This window comes from Camarhynchus parvulus, chromosome Z (genome assembly GCF_901933205.1).
Source record: "Camarhynchus parvulus chromosome Z, STF_HiC, whole genome shotgun sequence".
NCBI lineage: Eukaryota > Metazoa > Chordata > Aves > Passeriformes > Thraupidae > Camarhynchus > Camarhynchus parvulus.
Genome location: NC_044601.1, coordinates 53,123,821 through 53,146,647, shown reverse-complemented (window position 1 = coordinate 53,146,647; position 22,827 = coordinate 53,123,821). Strand labels below are relative to the sequence as shown.

Genomic DNA, 22,827 nt, shown 5'->3' with positions numbered 1-22,827 from the left:
AACCATCAGTAGCTGTTATGTCACAATTTCTTGAAACAACATTTAGTCCACCAGTGTTAGAATTGAATTGGCTACTCTTGAATATAAAAATTACATCTTCCATCATTTAGTGAGTAGTGAAATGCTTAATTTGTGTTTAAGCTTAACTTTTATTTTTAAAGTGTCAAGCTGTTACTGTATAAATTGAAATGGAAGTTTCTTCAATACAGGTTCTGTAAATCTTGAAAAAATACCTTTCTTTCTAGCTCCTGGCTAGAAGTAGTAAGGACTTTCTTTTGTGTGGTTTTGTTGGTTTTTTTTTTCTTTGTTAGAAGCAGTGGTTTGATTTAGTCAGCAACTTGTCTGTCAGGGTTTGATTCAGACCTGAAATAAGAAATGAAATGTACATGGAGATTATTAGAGCGTGGGTTCAAATAATAATAGTTTTGTTGTGACACAGTTACTTTTTTTTTTAATTAAACTGCATGTACTCTTGTTTCCATAAAAATCGGCTGACTTGGTCTTTAAAGATCTTTCACTCTGCAGAGGTGCATATGTAGTTGAACTTAGTAGTTCTACTACTTAGTATTAAGTAGTAGAACTTAATAATCTGGATAGGAAATGCTAGATGTATTAGAGCATGGATTCAAATGATGTGTATCATTCTCTTGGTGTTCTGAATTGCACAATTTATTTTGTTCTACGGCAAAGTAATACGCTCTGTCTTCCTGACAGCTGTTAGTATGGATATTGCATCAGTTAATGTGGATATTGTTTGAATACAGGTATGCAATTGCCCTGGCTTTGAGGGAAAAGCAGCGTGTGATATTTACAAGTCCAATTAAAGCTCTGAGTAATCAGAAGTACCGTGAGATGTATGAAGAATTTCAGGATGTTGGTTTGATGACTGGGGATGTCACCATTAATCCTACAGCTTCTTGTTTGGTCATGACGACTGAGGTAAGACAGACATTAATTCTTGATTGGTGTTTTCTTCTACCCTTTTTGATTGGGAAGGTCTAATTTTAAAAGACGAAAGTGGCCTAATTAGGGTTGAAAATGTTTAAAAGTTCATTATGACTCATTTGAATGTTTTAACTTTTGATTATTTAAAAAGTTAGGTAATCTCTGTGAATTTATGCTTTTGAACTGTAAGTCAGGAACTTCTGATTCTAATGTGGAGAAAGTCAGAATTTAATGTCCTACGTGCTCAAGACACTGAGTATTCTGTAGATGTAAAAAACTGAAAGTCAGATTTCCTAAATGCTGTGGTCAATATTTTGTTCTAGAAAGGCAAAATAAGGAGGGCAAAATCATTGAAGGATAGCTGATTTGTTCACAGTAGGTGCTAGAACTCTAGGAATAGGTAGCTTTTTCCCTTTGTTGATACAGAGCTTTGTTGTATTTCTGTTGTAGAAATGCAGCCATGAGTTGAAATTTTCCTCTTTTTGCCTTTACCTCAAAGGAACAGGCATGATTTTGGTAGGGAAATTTTATTAAAGAGATTGAGTGATTTGAATTCTGACAAAAGATTTCCTCCTAATCACAGAGAGGTTATCTATTAGGATGAAGTAAAAAGAGGTCTTGGCAGAAGTAGATCTGTAGAACTGTAGCAATTACTTGACACTGGAAGCTTGGGTAAATACTTTGTCTCATTCTTCTGTGTTCCTTTCAGAGAAACCAGTTTTTCTCAGGTAGTGAGATTGTTAGATTGGAATGAACTTGGAAAGCATCTCAAAACCTATCTTTAAATGCTTTTATGTTTTTTTGCAAGATATGATTTCATATGTCCATGTAAAAGTGAACCAAAAATTCTAGCTGTTCCTTACTGATGTCCATGTAACATGACTGTTGTTATTTCATGTGGAGGGACCCAACTTTTACTTCCTTTTCTAGATCTTGAGAAGTATGCTTTACAGAGGTTCTGAGGTTATGCGTGAAGTCGCCTGGGTTATTTTTGATGAAATTCACTACATGAGAGATACAGGTATCCTATATATACTATTTTTATTTTCAAATATTTGTATTTTTTTCCCCAAGAACAATTTCTTTTTCTTTTGAAGAATTATGTCTAATTTTCCCTTGTAAAATCAGTCATCTTTTTGTATAAATAATTCTTAATTTGTTTCCTACTGAATTTATGTAATTGTATGTTGCAGTTTGTATTTTCTTCACCAAAGCAGAAATTACTTTGATGCATTTGATATGCCCCATTTGTGTAGAGAAGATTTGTTTGGGTTTTTTTTGGTCTTATTTTGTTTTTAAGCATGCTGTTCTTTGGCTTCAGGAATGAGAAATTGCTTTAATCACATACATTTCCCATATGCTTTTCCATTTTCAGAACGTGGTGTGGTTTGGGAAGAGACTATTATTTTGCTTCCTGATAATGTACATTATGTGTTCCTTTCTGCAACTATTCCAAATGCTCGTCAGTTTGCTGAATGGATCTGCCATCTTCACAAACAGGTAATATTTCCAATAATTCCTCTGTGCTTTTTGTCTTGTGGCTTAATGTACTGTGTGTTTGGTTGATAATTGAGCCTCTGAGTATCTTTTTAGTAATTTTCTTGCTCATAGGTGATAGTGTAGATCACTCCTGGCTTCTCTGGCTGTATTCCTACTTTTGCAGGTATACTGGCTAGTCCTTCTGAATGGCAACATCAGAACTGTTTCTTAATGTTTATTTTCCACAATTATTTAGGCACCTGCCTCTTTTAAGCAAACATTCTGAATTATGAAACATGGTGAACATACAGTGATTTTCTGAGGGCTGGTAGAATTCGACCGAGGAGCTCTGTAAAAGGCCACGTAGAAATCAAAAGCAAATCTTAAATTCATGGAAATACTATATATGCTTGCAAGCAAGTGAGAGAAGTGTAATTTAAGAAATCTATCCTGTCCTGTAACCTTTAGGTTTGAAATTCTATTCTGTTTTTTTTTCTAAGACATGCATTTATAGCAAAGACTTTGTGAATTAGAACCAGGGAATTTCTTATCAACAAGAAGTTGGTCCAATTTTAAAACTATTCTGGAGATTGATTCTTATGTTGTTTGTAATGAAGGGAGTATAGTATAAAAAGTGTCTTTTTAAGTTTGGCACAAAGCCTCGACTTTGTTTTGCAGACCATTAGATGGTGGGGTTTTTAAATGCAGATTTATGTAATAGTTAATGTTTAAAGGAAGTGGGATTTTTTTCCCTAAAAAAGCTTTCTTAATGCATCAAAACCTTAAATGCTGATGAAGGTCTACTGTGAACCTTTCCTAGGTGTTTCAATAATGCTTCAGGCTTTTTCTACAAAATACAGATTAACAGGTTTTCCTTTGATTTTAGAAGATGTTAATAATTCAAGTCTGCATAGTAATGCTGAAGGAAATACTGTCTTTACTTTTTGTGTTCATGAGAAATTTTTGTAGCCAACTTGTGTTCTAAAACATTTGCAAACTTTCATTTTCTTAAGCAATGTCATTAGTACAAAATCCATATTCAAGTAAGAAAATTTGTTATCTTAGTTTCTGAAAGCCTTGCTTTATGGTTTTTGGGAGATTGTATTTTAATAGTAAGGTATTGCATTTTTCATCATGCAAGTGATATTACAGTGCAATTATGAAATATTTATGTGAATTCTTTCTTTATAGCCTTGCCATGTGATTTACACTGACTATCGACCTACTCCACTGCAGCATTATATATTTCCAGCAGGAGGAGATGGACTCCATCTGGTTGTTGATGAAAATGTAAGGAATGCTCAGTTTTCTGAAAGATTGTTTTCTTCACTTAACAGTGAAAAGCTTGAGCTCTTGCAGAATTTGGATAGGCTGTATAAAGGATGTTTTTGTTAAAATTAAGTACAAGTGAGTAATGGTGATCTCTGAATTGCTTTTAGATTTTTGGAGTCTTACACAAGAAATTGGTTTTATTATCTAATGTCATGCAATCAGCTGAGTAATACTTCCCTGAGATGTCTTAAGTGCCCACATCCTTGTTTGTTTTCTGTAATTCATACTGCTTTCTGTAAATCTGCAAAGTAGTTGAAGTTCCTTGTACTGTTTCTCACTCAAAAGAAAACATAGTGTCATGTAAATTTGGCTTTAGTTGAGGGACAAAATATTTTCATTTCTTTAGGTGTTTTTGAACTAAAATCTTGCTTAAGATTTATCATTAGCTCACTCAGCAGTTACTAATGCTGCAGACAGTAGTGCTGCATTTGAAGATATGCCTTCATTGGGCAGTGTAGTTTTGTGTGGACATTCCTAAAAGTCAGTTTTAGTACTGTGCCATTCAGCATGGCATGTAGAGTGGTGGATAGAACAATGAGCACTGGCTTCAGAGACACACCAGTGCAGTTCTGAGCTGTGACACTGGCATAGTAAACTCTTTTAATACCTTATGCATTGTTTTTGTCCTCTTACCTGTGTATATGTGGGGTAATGGTGCTGGCTGGGCAAAGCACTAAGTATTTTTAAGTGGGCTGTGTAAGTAGCTATTTACAAAGTTTGTGTTTTATGTCTAGGGAGATTTCAGAGAAGATAATTTTAACACAGCTATGCAAGTGCTTAGAGATGCAGGAGACTTAGCAAAAGGGGATCAGAAAGGAAGGAAAGGAGGAACAAAAGGTGAGTTTGAACCCATTCTGAGGTAATTTTTGGTACGAATTTTTTTCAAAGTTCTATGCAAGTTGTGCTTGTGCCTCAATTACTCCGTAAGATACTTTTTGTTGTAAAATTTAATTTAAATTAATGTAATCTTTCTGCAGGTCCTTCAAATGTTTTTAAGATTGTGAAGATGATCATGGAAAGGAATTTCCAACCTGTGATTATTTTCAGCTTCAGTAAGAAAGACTGTGAAGCCTATGCACTTCAGATGACAAAGTTAGATTTCAATACAGGTACAGATAAATCCAATCAAATTCTATTCACAGATTCAGTTTGGTGTGAAATACTACTTTTCCTGTTGAACATTTTGTGTAAAACCAAAAGGAAAATACGCTTTTTTCAATTTTTATGCTGGTGCCTTGAGCTGTATTCAGTAGGAAGGTATTGGTGCACAGAGTACTTGGTCATCACAGGGTCAGACTGTCCTTCGATTTTAAACTCTATTTCTTGCTCCAGTGTGCCATTTATCGTAATAATAACACCAGAATTCCTAGAAGATTCTGTCTGTAGTGGGAGAAGACTGATCATAAAAAAGTATTTCCCAAAATTTTCATGTAACATTCATTAGAAAAATAATATACTTGCAAAGTCCAAACAACTATAACAAACCACTAGTCTGTTCTTTCTCGACAATGCATTCCAGTTTTCTTTATTTCCTTCTTCCCCTTGCTTCTCAAAGTAAAAACCAGAATGTAAACAAAGATGATTTTTTTAATCTTGGCTAAGACCAAGCTTTGCAAATAAGTTTCCACTCAGTGCTTCTTGGAAATCTAGAATTTTAACAAAAATAAGGAATTTGTTTGTAAATTTGTTGTACTGTTTCATGTTTGTGAGCTGTTCAAGGTTCTTGCCTGCTTATTTGGTCCAATCTTTGCACATTTTGTTTTGGTGTGGCAGAATAATGCAGGTGTTTCTGTCAGAAAATTTAAAGATGCGTGTAAATGCAGAGGTGCATTTTCATGTTTTCTTCAGAAGCACGCCTTTGAGTGTATATTCTTGATATTCGTACTACTTAGTGGTAAGGGTATAAACTTCTAAGAGTTAACAGGAAAGAGCTTCTATGTCCATGCAGACAGGGATTAGTAGGTAGAAGAGGAATAGGGCAGGTTTAAGAAATAGGGAGCACATAAGACTGTTAAATCCCAGGCTTTGAGGTGGCTGATGTTTGGACTGTTCTAAAAGGTTTGGTCTACTTTTCTTTTTCCTGATCTTCTGCTTTTGGTTACCATCTGACTGCTCTAGGCTTATTGAAGTCTTGATTGCCTGACCAAGTGTGGGTGGTTTTGTGTAGACTTCACAGTATTCCATTCAATTTTTACTGTACACTTATGTAAAAATTAGAATGTGGTACCACTTTATTTACATCTGGTATTAGCCTTCTGCATTTTGTAACAACTTACAAATTGCCTTCTTAGATGAAGAAAAAAAAATGGTTGAAGAAGTCTTCAATAATGCAATTGATTGTCTCTCAGATGAAGACAAAAAGCTTCCTCAGGTGAGTAGAGTTTGGAAAGGATTCTTTTGAATAGAGCTGAATTGCTGCTGTCCTGTTTTCTGCAACTTGTAAAGTTGTGGGTGTTGTGTAGGTGGTACAGAAATTATAAAACTGGATAATCTCGTTAGTCTCCCCAGGTTTTAGTATCTCCTGGATTGCTTTTTGTCATTATGAAGGAGGTGATAAGGATTCCTTCCACTTGTAATTCCAGCAGATTATGTATGTCAGAATTAGCAGTGGAGTTCTTACCCCTTGTTTCATTTTTTCCAATTATGTTGAAATAAACATGAGAGTTTGTAAAGAGGTAGACCTGGGTTAAAAAAGTCTGAAAATATTTCAAGTGGAAGTGCTGTATGCACTTATCTGTTTGTTGGTTGCTGAGGCTTCCAAAAAGTTGCGTTGCGTTGATGCATCTCCAATCTCATTTATTGTATAATGCCTATGCGTAGTGATGTTTTCCCATCTTTACAGTGGAAAAATACAAGTTTCTAAGCAGAATATTACAAGATTGAAGGGGTAGTTATTTTATTTTAAACTGGGGAATAGTGAATTACATGAATGCAAAGGCAGTGTTGAGGCTTTCCATACAACTTTTAGTAACAAGTGCTAAAATTTGTTTGCTGGTCCTCTGTATCTTTCTTCCCAGGTTGAACATGTGCTTCCCCTTCTGAAGCGAGGAATTGGTATTCATCATGGTGGTTTGCTTCCTATCTTAAAAGAAACCATAGAAATCCTTTTCTCGGAGGGCCTAATAAAGGTATTGTTCAAGTCCTTCTGTAGTTTGTTGTGAATATGAGGCTGGTAATCCTGAAAATCCAAGTGTGCCTTAGCTCAGGGTATATGCTAGTATTACAGTGGAAATCTTGCAATTGCAGCTGTATTTTTAAGTGTTCTAGCTTTTATTTACAAGTATTTGAACTTTCAGTGTCTAACTTAAATATTTTCTTCAACTATTTTATGTTACATCTTTCTCCTGTAAATGACTGTGGACATTTACCAAGCTAATTGTTGGTTGTACTAAGGACAAATACTCAGAAAAATGTAACCTTAGGTGAACATTGTGGTGTTTTTTTTGGATAGCTAACTCCTGTTTTCTTCTTGCAAACTTGAATATTGAAATTAATTACTATTATTGATTAATATAATTTGCACTCCATTATGTTTTCTTTCTGAGTTTTTCACATGGACCCATCTATTTAGTTTTTTTACTTTCCCAGGAGAAATAAGGAAAGGCAAAAAGATGGTTTTGGTCCAATTTTTAAGTATTGAGTATTACTGTGTTCCCTGTATTGACTGCACAGATATATTAAAATCCAGAGAGGTTTTGTGTAGTAATCTCTGACTATTTTCATGTTTGCTTGAGATCCTCTTTTTTTGCTTGCTTAACTTCAGTCTGTTTATTTAGGCCTTATTTGCAACAGAGACTTTTGCTATGGGAATTAATATGCCAGCCAGAACTGTGCTGTTTACAAGTGCCAGTAAATTTGATGGAAAAGATTTCCGATGGGTAAGTGATAGAGAGATTCTGTAGAAAAACTGAATTATTTAAACCTTATTAGGATTAAATTCACTCTTAATGTGTTCACCTCAATTTAGTAGAAAATACTTTTTCTTTCAAAATCTTTGTGTCTCATCCATTCATAGTTAATACACAGATTTCAGAAGAGAAGGTTCCTCAGATTATCTATGAGATTGTTTAATAGATACATCAAAAGGGAATTAAATACAGGTTAGCAGCAGTCATTGGATTATTCTAGGACTTCTGCACACCTTTTCCAAAACTGTGATACCCAGATATTTTATTCTGTATCAGAGAACTCTGAAGAATAAATGGGCTTCTTGTCCTATCATAATGATCACTGATTTTGACAGACTCAAGAAAAGAGGTCATTGACGTTGGAAGAGTATTGTTTTCTTACAGCAGGACTTTTTGCATAATTATAAAATTTTAGACATTAAAACTGAGTGTGTGGTTTACCTAAAATAAAAATGAGGCCTTGCAAGTCATTGTAGCAAAGCTTTGTAAGAGCCAAGGCTCATCCCTCAAAGGTGGGAAAATTGTTGTGAACAGGATAATTGACTTTACCTATGCAAGTTATGAAGTAAACATTCCTTCAATCTTAATTTAGGGTGTTCAGTTTCACTATTCATTTTATTGTATGTCTGTAAGTAAGAATGGGTTTGCTTTGAGATAGAAGAAATGTGGAACTTCTGAACTTAGTTAGCACAGTTTGCTTAAGTAATTTTTAAAATCTGACCTAAGGTGAAACTTGGGGAGTCGTTGAGAATGCAGTTCCGCAGATGACAAAGCCCTTGTTTCATAACTTGCTGAGACATAGGTAATCAGTTGTAGTTGCTTCTTGTCCATGTCCCAGTTGTTTATGAACTCTTAGATTTCACAGGTAGGAGGCATAAAAATACTCCTTTAGCAAGTATCATGTATTAATGTTACTCTTGAATAACCTGAATGAAATGATGCGTTATTTGAAGACGATTGAGATGCATTATCAGTATGTTGAAGATCTCTTGTATCTCCACCATGCTCAGCAACCTACCATTATAAAAGACATTAGTAAAATGGTTTTTGTGCTCATTAAAAATGGTGCCCCAGGATACCAAGCTATAAGAGTATTAGTTAGCTTTTACTGCTGGCTTACATTGGTCGTAGTCATGGATTTATATTGTTGTTTCATGGTACATACGACTAATGAAGTCAATCTGTGATAACTGTTTGAGAACTTAGATAACTCTTCTTGTTGTACATCATGTCACTTACTGTGTAATTGTAATCAGCACAGTATGAGTTCCTGCTATTTTCTTTATGTTGGTTAATTTCTTTTTCTCATTTTATTGTAGATATCCTCAGGTGAATACATTCAAATGTCAGGTCGCGCAGGACGCCGAGGTATGGACGACAGAGGAATAGTAATTCTTATGGTGGATGAAAAAATGAGTCCAACCATTGGCAAGCAACTTTTGAAGGTAGGAGAGACATTGTTTTGTTTCTGTTCTTCCAGAAGATTATGCTCACTTGAGTAACGTTATGTGGAAAATTATTCACCTGAGACAAGAAGATCATGCAGGTAGAAGATGACAACTCCTAAAAGTAGCTTTTAGTGAATTCTCATAGGAGTTTGTATTGTGAAACAAAGTCAAAAGACCAATATTATCCTTATTTCTACAAAAGTAGTATCATCCTTTGAACAAAAGGGCTATCAGGCAGGACAAACAGAACTCTGCTGTCTTCTTAGTGATAGGACTACTACTGTAGTATTCTGTTTCTTGCTGACTGCCATCAGTTTAAGGGTTATGGTGAACTAAGAAAAGTTTTTAGCTTTCATAGGACTTACTAAATTATTTGATTCTGTGTTGAAATAAAACTTTGTTAATGGACTGTCGGTGTGATAGATGAAATGGACCAGGTCATGCAAAAATGAGGTACATAGAATAAAGAAGAGTGAAGTGGCTGTCAGTGTGCGAAAATCAGCTTTGGAGAAATTGACAGTTCTTGCAGAAAATATTGAAGTTTGAAAATTAAGAGGTTGAAAAAATCACTCAGGGTTGAGATGGGCATTAAATTACAGGACTTCCAGAAACTGTAATGGGAGTTGTTACAGATTATCACACTAATAATGTGTTTTTTCTTGCTTTATAATTTGAATATGAAAAACTGTACTCATTATGCTTCTATTTAAATTCTGTGGCAAAAATAACCACAAAGAAATATCTGTTGTGTGAGTTGCCTGTCTTAGGCTGCTTACATTAATTTTGCAGACATGCTAAAATTTAAAAACTCGGGGAGTTACACTGCACTCTATTTAGGAGCTTGTAGCCTTGGTGCAAGTAGCAGGTCATTTGTGTTAAAACATCATTTACAGTATTACTAGACTTAGTATAAATTGTGGGAATCATCTCAAGTCATCATCAAGTTATGCTAACAAAAGGCATAGAGTTGTTGCCAAAAAAAGGAGATGCCAGTGGTTTTTTTCAGGCAAATTAAGAACAAGGGGAAAAGTACCTACATGGCTGCTGTTAATTATGCCAGTGTGGATTCTTTGTTGTGTGTTTTCATCTGTCAGCGCTACCTGTTAATCCATATTATAGTATATCTGAAAATATGTACATTACATCATTACATGTACCTTCTGTACATCAAGAAGGCAGTATTACCTCCTTAAAGTCAGAATTTTCATGAATGCTGCATTATGGCTAACTACTCAGAAATCAGTAAAATGAATTTTAGAAATATTCATGGTATGGTAGCCTTAAGTTTTTGTGTTAATTTCTTATTTTGATTTAATTTGTGTTTTGTCAGTGGACTGTACATACATTTATTTCTTCACATGCACTCTTAATGCATGTGCACGTCTCTGAGATGTATGAAGACTAAGTTTTTTAACTGTGTTTTTGTCATTTTTAAGGCTGTTGAAGAAAACAGATGTAATTTTGTGTCATACTTACTTTTAGCTGAAAAAGAAAGAGAATATACAAAATGAGAGAAGCAAAAGAGAATCTTTATTAATAACATTTATAAAAAGTCCCCAAAAAAGGTTAATTTATAGGAAATAATTGTTAATTGCTTAAGAAAAAATGGTATTTCAAGTATTTATCTCCATACTTTAAGAGATTATAAGCTCACCCATTCAGAACGTGGGGTTTTTTTAAAGTTTGAAAATCAGTAGTTTGAGAACTATAGAACTTGATCTGAATGAGTTAAGATAGAGGAAGACAGAGTAGATCACTTACTTTATTTTGATACTATCATTGCAGTTTTTGTCTAGATTTTAAGGAAACAGTAAAGAATATTTCCTTCATTGAAACTACAAGACCTTTGATTTTTCCTCCTTTTGAATTATAAGGAAATAAATGGGAAAAATAATCACTTTTGCTATGTTAGATTTTGCTTCTTCTCCACTGATCTAAATGAATTAATGTATTTCATTCATTTTTGACGCTACTTCACTTGTAAGCAAAGACTGACTTTTAGAATTTTCTGAAAAAGTTCAGAAGTGGCTAAAATGAAGATATTGATGTTTCTGTAGCTTCTGTAACTATTTAGCCAATTGCTATATAGGCAGTAAAAGTAAGCTTATATGAAATGAGCAGTACCGCACAAAAAGCCCCTTCTTATTTTCATTCTTAAATACAAAACACGTAGAGGAAATTCCATGTCAAACAGGCCAAGAAAATCAATACAGGATAAAAGTTACATAATATACATTATATTTACATAATATGTACAATTCATAGTCATCATTAAGTATGTCTCAGATTTTCCTTACTGATGGTATTTGTTGGTAGTAAGATCGTGGTCGTGCCTAGTGGTAGTATTCTGCTTTCAGGATAAGCTAAAGATTTATAGGAAGAACTCCAGAAGAAGTAAATTAGCCTTCTTGAGAAGGACAGAACATTTACATAGAACATTTTTGTCATAGCTCTTCAACCCTAATGTGGGGGTGTCTGATCCAAACCGTTTCCTGAACACTAGAGCAAAACATCTAGGAATCCTGTAGTCAGCTGCCTCCTGCTGTGGTGGGTGAAGTGAGAGCTTCGAGCGACTTGGTACCAGCAGCGTTGCTGCAGCTGTGCTGCTTGGCTGTGGCACTGTTCATTGCGACATTGTGTACAATATACCAGACTTAGATTCAGCATTCCATTCTTAGATGGAGTTCTTACCAAGCAAGTTTTGTAAATATTTCTTAAACTCAGTAATGTACATTTGTCTTCTGCAGTGTAAGTAGCTTTGTTTATTCTTAGCATGTAATTGACCACTGAATAGTTAGTAAACTGGTGACTTGCATGAATCTGTAAACTCAAATGCTTACAAGACTATTGATGCAGCTTTCTGAAGATGGTAAATTATAATTGTACATTTGCATGATACTAAGAAGTATTCTATTGGAATTTTTTTTGTTTGTTTCCTTTCTTAAAATCTACTTTTTCTTACTTAAAAGCTGTTTACGTAGGAAGTTATTGTGTTAGTTTAGGTAGGAAGTCTTGATGCAAGATAGCCTTTGAAACCAGCGCAGCATCTCTCCAGCTGGAACTTGGCCATGGTACAAGGATGCGTTCCTACAGAGAGAGTTGCAGTGGTAATTTGTTATGTCTCTAAAAGACAAAAATCTTGAGCATAAGATTCTAACATAATCTCTAATCATGTTACCAGAATGGATGATTGTACTCTGAAAATGTTGTACGCAAGTAGGTTTTTGAACTTTGAATTTGAGCCTATCAGTGCATTGCATCCACTTACCTTATCGCAGGAAGAGAAAGATGGACTGAAAAATTCAAAGAAAACATAGAATCATCAAGGTTGCAAGAGACCTTTAAGATCACCACGTCCAACTGTCAACCCAGCATTTACCAGTGCAAACCCTAAACTACTAAACCATATTACCCAGAGCCAGATCCATATACCTCTAAAACACCTCCAGGGATGGTGATTTCACCACCTCCCTGGGCAACCTGTTCCAGTGCCTGACCACCCTAACAGTGAAAAAAATTGTTTCTAATATCTAATCTGAACGTACTCTGTCTCAGTTTAAGGCCGTTTCCTTGGGTCTCCTCCCTGTAGGCACAGTAGAAGATACTGGACCTCACCTTACTAACAGTCTCCTTTCAGGCAGTTGTAGAGGGCAATGAGGATTCCCCTGAGCCTCCACTTCTTGAGGATAAACACCCCCAACTCCCTCAGGTGCTTCCCATAAGGCATAATCTCTAGATGCTGCATGAGCCTTGATGTCCTTCTCTGGACATGGTCAAGCACTTCAAAATCCTTTTTGAGGTGAGGGGCTCAGAACTGAGCACAGGACTCTGAGGTGTGACCTTATCGGCGCCTGTCCTTTCCCCAGCCCTGCTGGCTACACTGTTTGTAGTACAGGAATGCATTTGTCTGCCAAGGTAAAGAATACTTTAATATGCTTTCTTGTCTTTTGTCTATGGAACATAAAGTGCCAAGCTGTAGGAGATACTCCACTAGCTACATCTAGTTCCTTGGCAGGACCTTCATTTTATAGAGCTGGCTATACTGGCCTTATTTGGCCTGTATGCTGCTGTATTAGAAGTCTCATTGCATTTTATTTTAATTCTTAAATTGTTTTATTGTACCAGGCAAATGAGCTCAACATCAATTCAGACAGTTCAATAGTTTTCTCTGCAAACATCAGCTTAGCATGTCATTTAGTTGTGCTATGGTGCTTTGGTTTGACGCAGAAGTTACTTCAAGGGGGAAAAAAAATGCCTCAGGAGTTGAGAAATTTACCAAATCCTACATCAGGAGAGAAATAGTTCACCTGGAGGTAGGCACTAATACTTGTTGGAAAAGACACTGCGAAATCTAAAGTAATAGATTGTTACTAGTGGCTTGAGGACAGTAAAATATTCTTCTGAAGTTGTGACATGGATGAGAATCACAATGAAACAAGTATTTAAGTTACTTTGTAAAATGTATTTAGATAAAAAATAATTTTAATGTGAAGTAATTGTTTTTACTGTAAACTGCCAACCTTTTCTTATCCTTATGAAGCATGCATTGCAGGAATTTTCCAGGCTTTGATTCAGGAAGGTATTTAAGTCTAACCTTAATTTTAAATCACCTTAAAGTCAACAAGATTCTAGCATGAAATCACAGAGATCAGGGAAATGGACAATCAAACACCTTTGTGAGCCGGGTCGCAGTTTTGTATATGATTATGCAAGCCAGCAGATGGTACAGAACAGCAAATAGCTGTTCTTGCTGATGTTTGCAACTAAAATGTAGGAAAATGAGGTGCATCAAATGGTGTGCAAAATGGTTTGTCATTCTTGAACTTCACCTCAGGGTTTTCAAGATCCTGTAGCGCTAAGCTAATAGGTTTTATTTATTAATTGTGGTTGCTGCTTTAATACCACAAAATACTTCAAGTTTTATTAGTTCAGTCTGTGGAAAGCAGTTTTTCTCCAGATTTTTGGAAAATTTACTTTGGTAAACTCATCACTGCAAATGTGAATTCATTTTGGCTAAACTAGATTTTTTTCTTTGCCTTCGTAGCCTTAAAACAAAAAGGATAGGTTTGAGATGAACAGATGAGAAGGTACTTTTTAAAATTTAACTTGATACTAACATTTTATAGAAGTAGGTTGTCTTTGCTAGGGAACACTTTTCCTTTAAGTTAAAACATACTGCATATTTACTGAAATTGTAAAGTGTCATAAAATAAATATGTCACTGTCCTGATACCTACAGTGGCAAATCTGTTGAGGATGTCAGCTAGTTTATTCTTGAAGATAGAGATACTATTTGCTTTTTCGAAAAACAAGAAGACAACAACTTGGAGTTACCATCCTGAAGTAAAACTAACAATGGCTACAACAGTAGCCTTCTGTGTTAGAGAGGGTAAATGACTAAAAAATTCCATCATTCAAAACTAACTTGAGAAGGTAGTATTTGGAGGCGAGAGAAACAGAGTTATATTGTTTTCTTTTTAAGTCTCTTGTTACAGCTGGAGCATTTGTTGAATGCCTCTGAGGTATTTTCACCAGCAAAGCTTGCTGGAGCAGTATTTTGCCACCCACAGTGGCTTCTGTTTGTCCTGGTGTAACTGCTTTTGGGGCAAAGCAGTGAGCTGGATTGGTAATAAATTTGTGCTTAAAATAGCCATGTACCACTGTCTTTTGAAAACAAACTCACAGAAGACTTTTTTATTGATTTTACAGTTGTGCTAATGTGCCTCAGGGTAATTCTGCTATCAGTGTAACTGCATAGGGTTTTTTTATAATTCTGAGAGAGACTGAATATTTGTGTGATTATTTTATTACTGATATATGGAGAAAAGCATGTTGCTATTTCACAAGAGGTGTTTCTGTGTCTTACAGACATGTCAAGCAGTCACTTTAATTTCTATTTAATAAGTGTTTTAATTGAAATTTGTGATGGTGACTGTTACAGATGTCTAAGTCTACCTATTTTCCCCTTATGACAAAAAAACAGGGAAAGATCTTTTAGTTATTACCAGTTTGTTCTGTTCTTTGCTCTTTCTGTAAAGTGTTTTTGTTATTTGCTTTCTGGAAACTCATTGATTCTGTGTGTTTCTGGAAACATTGATAAGCAAATGAAACTGTCACTGGACCAAAATGGTGTAAATTATGTCCTATATTGTATTTAATTTCATCATTGTGAAAGATACTTTATTTTGCTTTGCAAATTAATTTGTTTCAGACAGTATTTGCCATTTGATGTTCCCATGACAGGCCGGAGAACAAGAATGTTATGTGGAGAATTTGTTCCTCTGTCTTCATGGGAACAAATTTAAAAATATAAATATTTTTTTCCGTCTGTAAGTGATAACAGAAGGAGTAACTCTTACCAAATGTATGCCTTGCTCAACACTAGATGCCATTATGCAGCAATCACAGCTCTCACATCTCTAGTTAGACAGGGCTTCCAAGTCTTAACAGTAAAAAAAAAAAAGGAAAAAATACTGTTTGTATCAATTCCATACACTGATCTTCATCCCAATCCTTATCTTTCTTGTTTATGTGGGCAAGAAATGGTTATACCAGTAAGTACAGAATCCCCTGTTGGATTGTTTGGTTGTGTTAAGAGGAGGATTGATTCTGAAATTATTGGCAGCTAAACAGGGAACGCTGTATAGCAGCTATAGTTTTCACATTCTTGTACTTTTTTTAGCTTTTGACTAAATTATTTTTGTAGCGAATTGTTTATTATTATGTTCCTGATTTTCTGATTTTTAACATTATCAGCTTAATCCAATCATTCTCTTGCATATATCTAATAACCCAAAACTCAGAAAACTTGAAAGGGTGCTTCTGTTAAGTTAGCTTAAAATTTTATGAGAAGTGGTTGCACGTGCAAAGGGGATCATTGATTTCTGAGAACTTTAGTTGATATATGCAGACTGTTCTCTTTATCCAGGCAATTGTCATCCAGAGAGATGGAAAAGCTTGCAAAGTTATTCTGCTTTCTAAAAACTATTCAGAAAAAAAATCTCATACTGCAGTCTTGTTAAATTTTTGAGGTGAGGGGGCCTGTCCTGTATGAAGGAATGAGAGGCAGGATTACTTGCAGAAAAGGAGGCTGGAGAACTGGAATGGTAATTCTTCAACAGCAGTAAGTCATGGAGGCAGTGCATATTTGAAACTGACTTCTTGATGCCTGTTCAAGGTAGTCTTTCTCATCAACTCTTTTTGCAGCTCTCATAAAGTCAGGCTTTTACTTCATCTTCTGCATTGAGTGGTTGGTGGTTCTTCCTTACGCTGATGTGGAGCTTTTTCTATGGAGACAAGGGTGAAGCTTTCTCAGAGACAGAGAAATGCTGAGGCAGATGATGGTGCAGCTTAGCTTGTTGAAGAGAAGGTTGATGTATTTTGACAGGAGGCCCTTTGGCAGAGGATGAACTAAATGCTTCACAGTATTTTTAAGTAAATATAAAGTAATCAGTTTGGGAGCCAGTGGCAAAAGTGTTGAGCAGAAAAAGGGGTTTCAGGAGGAGATAACCATCATGGAGAAAATGTAAGTTAAAACTGATTTATGTCTTACTATATCTTGGCAATAAGCAAAATACAGCATAGTTGAACACTTTATACTGTGAAGACTCTTTGAAAGTAAGTTAGGAAGGAAAAGCCTACCTTTTCCATTTTCCTGTCAGTAATATATTCCATCTTCCCTCCCCTCCTGTTACTTGCTTCTTTGCATCTTATGTGTCTGATAGATGACTTTAGGTAAGCACTAATTGTCTCTTCAGTAATCATGGCTGTCTTTAGTATTTGCCATGAAAGGCTGATGGGCTACTCATGCCTTGAGTGTACTTAGTACAGAAGAACAACGGTATTTTGGTATAAGGTTTTCTAACATGGATGTAGTTTGGATGTTGCTGCTGAGTAAATGAAGCAAGGGCATACAGGTGATTGCTCCCTGTGAGGTGTGAGTCTGCTGATAGCCTGGGGTAGTAGGTAAAGACTAATGCATGAGGCAGAACTTACTGGCTGTGCTGAAGGGGTAATACAGTAGAGCTGCAGTGGAGCATATTTCATTTGAAGAAGTAGCAGTTTCAGTTTTCAGATAAAATAAGCTTCTCAGAACTCATGATTTCAAATGTATTGCTTAGAGAACACTGAGAAGACAGAAGTTTCTGAAACTTGGAGAAAGATGTGTTTATGAGATAATGGAACAGGAAAAATTCACCATTTTTGCCAAAATAGGATTTGTGTTTTAACTTCTATGTCTTAATAGAATGAATGGTCATATTTTCAAATGGTAAAATGTTGATCATGTGTTTAAAATAAAATTGCCACATCGGCAGCTGGCTCAAACATCGCCTTTCAAGTAAGGCTTATGTAATCTCTGAACTAGCTGGCTTTTTGTTTGTTTTTAAATCACTCCTTCATATTTGAACTCTGCTGATTTTAAGAAAAGGTGTTTGAAGTGAATCTGCAGGAATTGTTTGGTCTTTCTTGGTGTGTTCTGTGTATATATTGTAATTTTATGAGGTTCCTTGTTTTCTCACGTAATGATCACATTTAGGTGGGAGTGTGACGCAGTTCTATTCTTTGAAATAGTTTATGAGTCTTGCAAGCATACGATAAAGTTTTCCCTCCAAGATGTCAGGAATGGAAAGAGGATTTGTTTCATTGTGTGATCAGAGCAGTCATGCAGCAGCTTCTTGCCAGATCTCTAGTGCCTATAGCCAGCTGGTGAGTGTATTCCAGCTTCTTTAGCTGATGCCTGACTAGAGCAGTGGACGCTGCAGTAGGAAAGAATCTGGCCACTGTTAGCTGACACTGGCATAATTGCTGTGCCATTCTTCAGTAAATGTCATTCTTTAAATGGCTTTTTTTGTTATAGAGAGGCAAGCTTTTTATGGAGTGATAATTTCTCTTTCCTAGAATAAGTAATATATTTAGAAAAATGGACAGGAGGTTGGTACGTACATAATCCTTTTTGTCAGGTCTAAAAAAAAAGCTGTGCTACATATTGGTTAGCATCAGCAACAGAAGTTCTGTCATCTTTATTTGATATATCAAACCAGAGGCATCTGTAGAAACTTGAGCACCTCAGCTCCACTGTTGATGTTGTAATTAGTGAGACATTTCAGGTAGTAGAAACCTATCTGTGGTGATGTCAGAACTGACAGTATTTTTTAAAGTACACATTTCATGGTCTAATTTAAGAGGTATTTCTGCTCTGAGATGCAGAACACTTGAGGTAAAAATGTAGATGTGAATTTATGATCCACTAAGTGATGTAATCTAGAATGGTTGAATCAGTGGTCATGGGAAGCAAAACATTAGAACATGATTTATCCAAACTTTTTACATGTATTTGTGCTGGTACTTTTGGAGTATAAACATATGCGGAAAGCTTTTCTGTAACAATTGTGTTCTTTTCTGAGACAAAATAATGAGGTAGTGAGTAGGATTCTCGCATTTGCAAGGTAATCTCATAAAGCTCTGTCTCACATAAAGCAAATGGGGTCATGGTATTCTTAAATCTTTTACATGTGAAGGAGTTTTGGATTCAAACTGTCTCTTACTCTGATATCAGTGCATAAATGGATGTAGGATCTGAATTCCTGACAGTACCTTTAAAATTGAAAGAAAAATGTGTGCACTGTATTATTGTCATTTAAAGTCTAGTACACTTGGCTTGATCTGGAAGACCACTGGATTTGAATTTCAGCATTTGCATATATAAACAAATCATCAGTTAATTTTTTTAATACCCAGTGATTTTTAAATTCGGTATATCAAGGAAATATCTGGTCATAGAGAAAAGCAAATAAATTGGTTGCAAGAAGATGAAAGTTTTAGGTAAAGCAACTTTTGAGCTTTAACAAAAGGCACAGAGTTGCATGTTTTCTAGTGTCAGCCTTTCTTAGCGTCTAAAATGTCTGATAGAATATGTGCAACTTCAACAATCATGTAGTGGTATGAAAAATATGTTTTGAAACATCCTTCTTTTCTTGTTACATTTTACTTGTTATTTAAAATGTTTAATCATAACTAAATTTACTCATAGGCCTTGTTGAAATGCAGTTCTTGTTTAGTAAATCTCTTATATTTCATATATACATTATTTTAAGAGAATAAGAGGTACAACTCCATTGCAAACTGTTGCCCATTGTCTTTTATTATACTTTCAGATTAGATTTCACTTGCCATTTTATTCTTTGTGATTTTTGTTGTTTGTGGATAGCTTCAGACATCTAGTACAATTTTTATCAGACCTTGTTATTTTTCTATCTTTGCCTTTTTTACATTTCTTGTAAGTCCAGCCCTCTTTAAGTCTCTGGGAAATTTTGTTTTGCAGAACACCAAAATTGCGCTTGTTTTCTGTTTAGGAATTCATGAGAGTTTAGTTTTTAAAAATAATTTAAATGCTTAATCACTTAATTATGTTACATTGTTGGAGGTAAGTGTATTGTCATAAGCATTTCAGGAATCAAGGAGGTATGATAATCTACATACTCGTTAACACCTTCAAAGAGCTCTGAAATATTTGTGAGATCTATCTTGGTTTTATAAAAAGCCTGTTTATGTTGCTGGTCTGCTATATTCTGTCCAGCTGTCTGGTGCTTCTGTTTTCCCCTGCTTTAGTTGCACATAAGCTTTAATTTTCTATTTCATAACTCCTGAATTTCCCTTGTATCCTTTCTGAAGGACTGTCTGATACCCGTTCCTTTGAAACTAGTGCTACTTGGATGAAAGGTTATGCACTGCAGTTGGGCAGTTCTGTACTTCAGAAGTGTTGGATCTCTCTCATCTGATTTCAGCAATTTGGTGTATCAAGGTGGCCTTCTGTGCTGACATTTAAGTGAGAGACAGTTTCTCAGGCTTGCCCTTGCTTGGAGAGGCTGTGTATTCTGCTCTTCCAGATGTCTTTGGACACTGTTCAAGTGTTTTGTTTGTTCTTTGAATTAAGTGGTTGCTTTAGTCCATATCAGTTAAATGTTTACTCTTTTATGATAACAAGGTTGTCCTCTTGTGTAGAACATAGTAACAGCCAATGATGAATCAGAACCAAAGATGCATTTACTTAGTCCACTAGTCCTTTTTGACAGAGGACAGTAGTAGACATTTTTAAAAAATAAGAATGGATAAAGAAGGTAGTGGTTCCCTGTAATGCTTTCTCAGCATCTTTTATTCTTAGGTTAATCAAAATACCTGTACATACTGCATTGTAAAAAAAAAAAAAATTAAGATCCCAGAATGGTGGGGGTTGTAAGGGACTTGTGGAGGTCTTCTTTTCCAAAGCCATGGCTCTGTCAGGGTCATCTAGAGCAGGGTGCCCAGGACCATGTCCAGAGGAGAGTTCACAGCTTCTCTCAAGCTACCTGCAAGTTATGTTAATTTTATAATGAGACATAATTCAAGTTAAAGAACTACCAGATTGCCTATTTTTGTACAAAATTCCCTAGATACCAATGTAATAATGTAATCAGTATATCTTAACACTTGCAAATAAGGTTTTTTTTTCCAGTGTTAAAATAATGGATTGCTTTAAATAGCTAAGTAACTATTACTTTCAAGTTAAGATGATGGAATCCAAAGTGTAAACTACTGGAAACATCTAATTTTTTTACCTGTCCTTTTCATTCAAATATAATTTATAATATCCTAGCTGTGATATGTACCTGTTCAGTACAAACACTTTTATATGTTCAGCATAATAAAATTGTTTAGGATTTTATGCAGTATGTAATCTAAATTTAAGACAAATTGTGCAATTCATCAAAGCAGCTCCTCATATGAAATACTGCATCATGATTTATCCAATGTGTTCTTATATGCCACAATTAATTTTTTTTTTTCAAATTAAAAATGTTCTTGTATCTTGTTCAGGGCTCAGCTGATCCCTTAAACAGTGCTTTCCACCTGACATACAACATGGTACTGAACTTACTTCGAGTGGAGGAAATTAACCCTGAATACATGTTAGAAAAATCATTTTATCAGTTCCAGCATTACAGAACTATTCCAGAAATTGTGGAAAGTAAGTATTGCTGCATGTTCTCATGTGAGTAGGTATAATACATGGTAAAGTTGGGTATATTTATTATGCTTTATTATGCTCTTAGGATTTTTTACCTGTGCAGTTTTTGTCTTCCCCGACAACGGTTGCCACTACACCATTTGTTGCCGAGTTATAGTTTCAGTAATTTCCTCTTGTTCTTAGGACCTATACTGATATGTGCCATCAGTTTATGAAGAGAGCTTTCCTCTGTGAGTCAGACAAGAATGATTGTCGCATTACTAAACTATAGGATGGGAAGAAGGAAAAACAATTTAAAACTTCCCATGGCTCATTTGAGATGCAGGGAAAAAAATCTTAGGGAAGAAAATCTTTCACCTTTTCATATCTCAGTACAAGCTGTAAAAGGAACTTAAGTGGATTGCATTCAGAGTACTGTAGGTAACAAATACTTAATTATAATACAGGGAAAAATTCTGAGAGATCTGGGACTTTAATTGCACTCCACTGAGTAAGTGTGTTTTGACCCATAATCCTTGAATAGCGAGTTTTCATGAGCCAAAGTCAGTGTCTGGAAATCTCAACCAGTGTTTGAGAATGAGTCTTTCAAAACTTAATCCAGGAAAATTATAAGAACATGAGAGGTAATTACGATTATTGAGCAGTTTATCTGTTAATTTGTTAATTGAATGTTAAGAGAGAAAGCATGCATATGCATGTAGCTTTGATAGCCATGCAGAGGGAGGGTTTCAGTTATCTTTCTGTTAGTTTGCAGGTGTAGTAGTAGTTAAATATAGTATTTATTTCCCTTTTCCAGTTGGCATGCCTGGATCTTTATTCTGTCATTCCAGCATTGATGTTTAAATAGAAAAATGGAGCTGAAGAGCATTTTTCATAGTTCTTGGACAGTTTCAGTTTAGGCACCATACTGGGCATTAGAATTTTGTAATCCCTTCAGCTGCAATTAAAAACACAAAGGAGAGAATTGGCTACTTAGACTAAGGAAGAAAATATGCCATGAGTATGAATGGATGGCTTATTTCTTCTAAAAATTGGCAGGTAAAAATAAGGAGCACTTCCCTGAGTTGTCTCTAAAGTCCTAGTGAAGTGGGACTTCCAGGCCACTTATGAGCCTTCAAAAACAGCATGTAAGAGGATGAGTTGGTAGAGAGGAAAAAAAGATTTTTTTATAATCTGTTCTTAGTTTTTGTTTGCTGGTGATAATACCAGAATAAGAGAATGAATCATAATCTTTAGAATAAAAACTGATTTGCTTAAATAAGGCATAAAAATATTGGAGGAAGAAAATACTGATTTTTCAACTGATAGATCAGAGCCTAAAACAAGTTAGGAGGACCATCTTCTAACAACTCTCCTCTTGTTGAAACATATTTTTAGAAGATATCTTTGAGCAATCTTATTTTTGTAGGAGGAGATAAAAAGCAGTGGTAGACCTTTCTACAAAATCACTGCAAGTTTTAATGTGGCTTCTGTGCAAACCTAGATCAGTTATTCCTGGATAATTGGGTGCCAGCCTTTTCCAGTTTCTCAAGCTTGTTTATTTTAAGAAAATTAACACTGGTATTTAATTCAGTGAACAGATTTACAGTTTTCTAGCTTTCCAGAGAATGGGTTATTGTAAGTAAAAAATTAGTACTAGAAGTGGTCACAAAATATTAGTCATGGAGATCTGAAAGTGAAACACTGATTCCTCAATCTGTGTGCAGCTATT

The 22,827-nt window shown here is 35.2% G+C and overlaps 1 protein-coding gene across 1 annotated transcript in view; it reads left to right on the top strand.

Moving 5' to 3' along the window:
• The window catches only part of MTREX (Mtr4 exosome RNA helicase), a 44,424-nt gene that overhangs the window by 5,304 nt on the left and 16,293 nt on the right, over positions 1-22,827 (top strand). Inside the window, exons 6-16 of the mRNA XM_030969095.1 lie at positions 765-939; positions 1,876-1,966; positions 2,321-2,445; positions 3,616-3,714; positions 4,491-4,593; positions 4,734-4,865; positions 6,048-6,127; positions 6,774-6,884; positions 7,533-7,634; positions 8,984-9,109; positions 20,966-21,116. Coding sequence (XP_030824955.1) covers positions 765-939; positions 1,876-1,966; positions 2,321-2,445; positions 3,616-3,714; positions 4,491-4,593; positions 4,734-4,865; positions 6,048-6,127; positions 6,774-6,884; positions 7,533-7,634; positions 8,984-9,109; positions 20,966-21,116 — 1,295 coding nt within the window. The remainder of the gene's footprint in view (positions 1-764; positions 940-1,875; positions 1,967-2,320; positions 2,446-3,615; positions 3,715-4,490; positions 4,594-4,733; positions 4,866-6,047; positions 6,128-6,773; positions 6,885-7,532; positions 7,635-8,983; positions 9,110-20,965; positions 21,117-22,827) is intronic.